At 41.5% G+C, this 7,645-nt stretch overlaps 1 protein-coding gene across 1 annotated transcript; it reads left to right on the top strand.

Moving 5' to 3' along the window:
* Positions 1-1,339: 1,339 nt before the first annotated feature.
* Positions 1,340-7,460, top strand: LOC103811436 (solute carrier family 13 member 2-like; the record flags this gene model as incomplete). Its single annotated transcript, XM_009084410.1, is given in 6 exon segments — positions 1,340-1,381; positions 1,383-1,520; positions 4,478-4,606; positions 4,933-5,069; positions 6,074-6,309; positions 7,283-7,460. Coding segments are annotated over 6 exon segments (860 nt in total), but the record flags the coding sequence as incomplete, so codon positions are not given.
* Positions 7,461-7,645: the final 185 nt, after the last annotated feature.

Raw genomic sequence — 7,645 nt, 5'->3', positions numbered from 1 at the left:
ATTCATTTTGCAGTAACACACTTACAGAGCTCATTTTTGGCATCTTTGAAAGTATCAGGACTTACATGACAGTGGAAACCAGCACAGAACCAGCACAATTCATCAGCTGAGACCCTTCCATGTTGTTGTTTGCACTCCAGTGATGAGGCTGCAGCTACAGGCCAACATTCATGTTGCAGAGATGCCAAATCAATGTTTTCTTTTAGGTTTTCATTGTAACCTTAGGACACAAGAGTAAAAGGTAGAAATATTACCTCACTGTTGGCTGATTTTGTCACTACTCTTTTTCAGGCACTAATTAAACATTAAATGGATGCAAAATATGGGGGAAAAGAATTAATTTGAAAGCTCTTTCTCATTCTTTTTGTGCCAAGGATGAAATGCTAAAGCTCAGGGCTGGCATTAAGTAATGTGATGCTGTTTGTTGTGAGCGATATGCCCAAGTCAAGCTTGCAAGAGAGCTGTGAGTGTGTAGCTCTGGCAACAGAAACCCCACTGGTTTTCCATCATAAGCATGTTGTTGAAAGGAAACAAGCCCTGGCAGAAAAGGGATGAGGGAGAAACAGCAGAAGCTCTTTGTGGAGCTGACATTGGGTGACTTAATGTCTGTGCTTCCCTTTCTCTCTCTCTGCTTGAGTAAGCTACAAACAGCACTGAGATGATTTAGACCAATAAAATGGAACTGTTATCATCATTAGCTGAGGGATGAGCTTGTATGATCTACCAAATAAAGCCATCAAACTGACATTAACAACACACTCCCTTTGGAATGAAAAAGTTTAGTACCATTCCTGTGTATTTACAGAATCAAGTAACTCACAGCTTGTATTTTGGAAGTTTCCTGCCACTGGGACAAGAATTGCTGATGATTTCCCTGTAGTATCTTTTTTTCTTTATTAGTTTTATCCAATACACTCTGCAAGTGCCCAAAGCAGGATCAGAAAGGTGAAAAAGGAATAGCACACTGTCTGCAAAGTGATGCCCTGTAGTCAAGCCTTTCCCAATCCACTGAGATCTAAGGTAAGAACTGTCAGTCCCTTTCTGCATGGGGTCTTGATGTGGCACTATCCAGTGGATTTTGCTACCCAAAGAATTTCTCAGTGAACACAATGATATTAATATAACATTTTGCATTGATGCTTAGATCATTTCAGGATGCTTTCACTAAACCTACTTAGTCCACAAGGAGTTAATTGTCTCTCAGATTTACCCCCTTTCAGGAAGATTGTCTTAAGAAAGTTCCTGGTCGGACACTCTTTTGCTGTCCCCTCCCTTCTTTGTTCTCTTCCTTCTTTCTCCGATTACAGTTCCAAAAACAACACCCAATCTCCTGAGGTCAATGGTTAATATTCCCCAGTGTTTATATAGTCTCCAGCAGCAGATCTCAGGCCTTTCAGCACTGGGCTAGCTCCAGCACCATGGCTGGCTTCTTCCAGAAGGTCCTGGCCTGCAGGAAATATCTCATCCTAGTCTTGGTACCCCTCGTGTTTCTCCCTCTGCCTCTGGCTCTGCCTACCAAGGTAAGAACTTTTAAAATGCAATCTAAAAGCCAAATCACATCTCACAGCTGCTCCTTTTAAGTGACAGAGTGAAGAGAACATACAGATTCTTTCTCAGAGAACCTTCATTCATTGCTTGAAGATTTCTTTCTTTTTTTCCTGGACTATGAATATTTGGGGAATATAAAAGCAATGGGGCATAGATGGACAGGCAGATACATCTGTGATTGCATCTCCTAGAAGAACATGGAGAGACATGTGATTTTGTGACTTTTGCTTTGCATCTGACTGATTTAGCAAAGGACTTAGCTGAAGATTGTATGTGTGAACCTAAATTATAACCTAAGGTTCAATTTTAACCCCCTGTCTGATTTTCTACTAGTATCCAGTCCACATCTTCTTTTGCTTTCTTCCTTGTTGTCACTGCTGCATAGAAGAGACATTTTTCCTGGTCAGCTGGACAAGGCATTCTGATATATAAGGAAGAAATACAACATAGTTCACTCTTGGTTTAGCATATTTCTGTAAGAATCTTCCCAATCAATGTTTTTAAGTTCAAAATGTCAAGTTGCAGAAGACACATTGCTTAGGGTTCCTTCAGCAAAAGTGAAGCACAAGAAGCTGTAGGAGTGGGTCAGGTGTCTGTGGGACATGGATCTTTTAAAGAGCTCTGGGAGCAGGCAGGCTGCCAACCTTGTGCTGCTTCTTCACTTTATTGCACTCTCAGTCTCTTCATGCAGAAAGATCTAATCTCTGTCCTTCAGGTCTCTTATTACAGCTCCAGCATCATGAAATAACTCATCCCAATCTACCTCTCCGGTCACTGCTCTTTGGACATCAACTCCCAGCTCTGTCCTCTGCTCTCTGCCTGTCTCACTGACTCCTCATTCGTAATCTCCTTCTCCAAGTTTCATTCTCCACTTCACTAACTCTTCCCAAGCTGTCCCAAAGCTCTTTCTTCCTCACAGCTCTGTTTCTGGGTGTTATCAGAGACTTTGGAGCACAGATGATAGAGTGGCACTTGCTGGAGGTGCAATGGGGTAACTCCTCAGGTGTGGCTTCTTATTCCCTCACAATGCAAACAAAATAGCTTTAATTATCACTTGAAAGCTTACTAGGAAGAAAACCAGAAAAAGTACCTTTTTTTATTTTGCTAGTTAACTTTACATAGGCAAAAGAGTCACTGAAGTGAAAAGAGATCAGAAAAGTTCTAAGGAGCCAGAGAGAGATTATTTACTTTTTTTGTTGTCCCAAGGCCACGAGTTCAAGTTCACTTGCTGGAGGCAGTTACATACAGTAAGTCCTCAGTGTTACCTGTGGAATGATTTGGCAGTCTTGGTTCAGTTCCTCTTTGAAAATTACTCTCTCTGGTTTCTATGTAAGTCAGCAACACCACGAAAATTTTAAATGTCCTGGAGCTTTCCCTTTGCAACCTGTAAGAGGATTTTTTGTGTTAGATTTATGCACTGTGGCACTGCTGAGCAGGAAAAGCTAGTGCATCTGCACCCACTGGTGTGAGCTGGCAGCTCACAGGATGGAATTTCACATTTTTCTGTCCTGTTGAGCTATTAACCTGCCCTATAATGACACAGCAATGGACACTAAACTATTATAATTGAAAGCAAACAAGGCTAAAAATTTTGCTTAAAGACAGATGAATGTCCTTACAGGACAACTGACTTGGAGAAAAGCTTTTACTTTAAGCTTGTTCACAGCAGGCTGGAAGAGAACAGCACTGTGCCTATGAAATACACCCCAAAATATCTACTAGGGTGTCTCAAAAGACACCCAACAGTGTCTTAGTAACCAAAATGGGAGAAAAAGGATGATCAAAATGGAAAGGTTGTTACTGCTCAAAAAAAAGCAAATTTTCATGAATCTCTTTCAGCTTTACTTCTCTGACCCTTCGCAGCTCTGTAACCTCCATGCCACGTTCAGAAGTCTTGAGCATGTCCTAAGGCATCACAAATTCAGTGCTGTCTGTCATTATTCCAGGTCCTTGGTTTAATCCTCTGCCTTCCAGCCTTGAGAAGCACCACTACAATTTCATTCATGCTATCCACTATATTTTAGTGGATATCTTTGACCCAAGCTCACACAACCACTTTTTCCTTCCTTTGGATTTGCTGTCACCCATTATTGCATGAGTTCCAAGATGAGGAAGACACCAAAACCTGCAATATTACTTCTTTTTGCTTTCTTCCCTAGCTTAACCGTATGAAAATCTGTTGTGTCAAGTCATTTTCGATCTTTTTCAGTGTATAGGGACTGATTTAACATGTTTTTATGTAAAATCAGAAGTGGTTCTCCAAAGCACAACTAAATCAATGTTTACTCAGAAAGAGTAACATGAAATAGAGGATCATGATTTCTCCAAACAAACAAGACAAAGCCAGAGGAAGCTGAAGTGACCTGTGACTAGTCTGTCAGTGAACCTATGAGTCTGTCAAAGTCTCTGTTAAGCTAAAAATCCAATGAAAAATGATAGCAATATTTACAGCACAAGGAATCAAGGCTGTTGGAGTCAGCTGGGGTTCAGCCTGGGGTTCTGCACCTGCTGGAACACATGGAGAAAAACGTGAAGAAACCTTGATTGAATCAGTAACTATGTCTGCAACTCAAGGACATAAATACCCAATATAACACCATCAGCACAATCAAGAAGGCAATGCAGTGACTGCCAATCCCTTATCACCAAAGGTTCAAAGTCATCCATTTGTTTCTTTTCCTAAGTTTCTATTTTTTTTCCCCTCACTGGAGGCTCAGTCTGTTCCTCACAGTTCTGATGCGGTTGTTGAACAGTTTGTCATCTGATTAGGATCTGCACAGGCCAGAGGATAGAGGAGGGAGAAGGAGAGGAACTAGCCTTCTCTCTAATCACTTGATTAGGCAGTGAATGTAATTAGAGGCCACTGCCTCCTCGAAGCCCAAGTGTGATGTACAGTGTGTTCTGACTGCATGTCCTCTTCCCCTGTCAGGAGGCCGAATGTGGTTACATTATCATACTGATGGCACTTTTCTGGTGCACAGAAGCTCTGCCATTGGCTGTCACAGCTCTCCTGCCCGTCCTGCTGTTCCCACTAATGAATATCATGGATTCAACAACAGTAAGACATCTTACTCCATACACATTTGCCTATGTATTAATCCATCAGTGTCTCGTACCCTGGGATTATTTCCCAGAAATATGGTTATATTATCCATTCCTGCACTGATGTTGCACAGGGAATTGCCTGTCTTCTCCACAGCACACAACTTGCATGAGCTCAGAGTGAGCTCTGGGTGGAGCTGCTAATCTGAAATCAAGGCAAATTCACTACTTAGAGGCAATTCATAGCTACTCCATGCTAACGTCTTTGGAACAACCTCCCTCAGAAAATGCCTTCTCTCTTGCTTCTTGTGACTATTTCCTCTCCCTTGTCCCACGTTACAGGTCTGTCAGGAATACCTGAAGGACACCAATATGCTGTTTATTGGAGGATTGCTGATGGCCATTGCCATTGAGAACTGGGACCTACACAAACGTGTGGCTCTGCGGGTCTTGCTTATCACTGGGGTCAGACCAGCCCTGTGAGTAACAGTCGTGGAAATGCTAAAGGATAAAGGACCTTCTAGCATTGGTTTCTGTCTGCTATGTGAAGCTGCAAATCATACCCTACAAATTCTTTCCTGCAGTCCAAGTGAGTCAGTGCTGGTGTGTCTTGTTTTGAATTCCAGATGATTTTAGGTGGAGAAATAGCAACAAGAGAGTCAATGGTGGAAAGACAAAGGTGCTGCTAGGCTTGGCCAGGAGCACAGCTAAAACACAGAAAACATGGACTCTCTGACTGTTACCCTGACCGTAAAGAGAAGAGAAAATATGGGGATGCTTGTTTAGAAAACAACAAATGGTTTCCAAACTAGAACTTTAAGCTCTACAGAGGCTACACCACCCTATTTAATCTGTCTCAGCTCATAAGAAGAGGGAATACCAAAGGAAATTACAAAGCAATAGAATAAAAATGCATACAGGATAAACCCTTTTCATCTGATATATAATCTACATCTCATCTAAAGAATAATTTTGAGACAAATAACAGAGTAAGACTGAAATGAGGATTAGAACTTTAGATGAGTAAAAAGAGAATCTTGAATAATAGAGGTGGGATAAAATCACAACAAAAAAAAAGGGAGATCATCTTCCTTATGGCTTAAACTGATTGCCATTTGGGATCAAATTCAGCTTGCAATTCCTCTTCAAAATATATTATAATGCATTGCCATGTGTTATTGAGATGGTTTGTCTTTGTTGGAAAAAGCAGGATCTGACTAGACAAACTGTCTGCTCCAGGCTATCAGCTTCCACTTTCCCAGTCACAAGAATGTAAAAAATTGGTTGAAATTGCAAAAAGAAAAACTAATGTTAAATCTTACCATGCTGTTCACAAAGTAGACCAGGGTGAGACAAAGTGCTGGGTGGGAATTGCTGAACATTTTCCAAACCCAGAATCTGTAATTCAATCTTTGTAACAAAAGCAAAAAGAGCATTGCTGGGCTGAGTTCTGATCCAGCTTTCCCAAACCTTCTCATTCCAGACTTTTCATGGGTTTCATGTCTGTGACAGCTTTCCTGTCCATGTGGATCAGCAACACAGCCACCACTGCCATGATGGTGCCCATAGCACAGGCAGTGCTGGAACAGCTGCACAAGTCTGAAATAGAATCCAACGCTGCTGGCCAAGCATCAGAAAACAAAGCCTTTGAACTGCAGGAGGAGTCAATCACAACTGTTAGCTCCAAAGAACTGGAGGAGAAAGAACTAGAGGAAAAAGGTGAGTGAATTATGGCTGGTTTTCTCTTTGAGGTGATGGAGGATGACCTGATGCCTTCTTCACTGTCATAACAGTTGCCAGTAAATTCTAAAAGAAGATTGTACCCAAAGCTTCCTGATGGTAACCACGGTAGGGTTGGACTCAATGATCTTTGGGGTCTTTCCAACACGGTTGATTGATTCTATGATGGTGTCACACAGCACTGATGATGCTCTTCCAGGAACCAGGCAAAGCCACAATAAGATCTACTGATTTGGATGAAGTTAGAAATAGATACAAAATACAAAGAGGTGATAACTAATCAGTAAACCAACAAAAAGTATAAATTCTCCACTAGAGGAATAAAATCTTTAGATTAGGCTTGATGTTTCCCTATATAATTATGTTACTTGAATTACTATCTACTGTGTAACTTATCAGACAATGGAGAATTCCCAAGGGAAAATTTCTGCCCTGTTTCAAGACAGAAGGTTAGGGATTAAAATGATCTTTCTAATCCAAAGCTACACAATCAAGCAACTATATCTCTTTACCAGCTGTCTTGTCCTCTCCCCATCTTTGAGCCTCCAGTGTTTCTGAACATAAAGCTCAGTGCCAGCAGTCAGAGGCTAGTACAGTACAAGTTTCCTTCAGCCCAGCTCCCCCAACTCTGTTGTAACCCCCCTGAATTCTTACCTCTCTCCCCTCCACGTGCAGCTCAGACATTGCCCTAGTTCACCAAGAAGTGTCCTCAGTACATTCAAACTTTTCACACATTTCAAATTCTCTTCTGAAACACTGCTCTGTATTAAGAGAGCCAGTGGAAATGGGCAGAAGATGACAGAATTAACAACACCAGCCTAAAAATGAGGAAATTTGGCTCCTTCAGCTCTGAGTCTGTTGTGTCCCATCCTTAAAATACTGAATTATGCAGGCACAAGATCTTGCCCTGTCCAAACTAACTTCTGCATCTCTTTTGTTCCTTGGAATCTAGGTTCTCATGTCCTGACACTTGAGGAAGACATAAAGAGAAATGAAAAAGCAATAGAGAAGAAACACAAGAAACTCTGCAAAGGAATGTCTCTCTGTATTTGTTACTCAGCCAGCATTGGAGGGATTGCAACTCTGACTGGGACAACACCAAACCTGGTGCTGCAAGGACAATTAAATAGGTAAGTCTGGTTGAACATGGGATTATATATTCACTAAACTGCTTTATTCTGCTGCAGCTGACTTCCAGGCAGGACAGAGAAGGAAAGTATCAATTCAGAAATTCTGCTGGGAAGCAAGTTTCTTTTTCCTAGAAAACCTCACAGTACCTTCTATTTCTACACCAAGCTGTGTGGGGCAGTCACAG

This window comes from Acanthisitta chloris, unplaced genomic scaffold, assembly GCF_000695815.1.
Source record: "Acanthisitta chloris isolate BGI_N310 unplaced genomic scaffold, ASM69581v1 scaffold15191, whole genome shotgun sequence".
Taxonomy (NCBI): domain Eukaryota; kingdom Metazoa; phylum Chordata; class Aves; order Passeriformes; family Acanthisittidae; genus Acanthisitta; species Acanthisitta chloris.
Note: the sequence above shows the minus strand (reverse complement) of the source record. Positions and strands in the feature narration are given on the sequence as shown.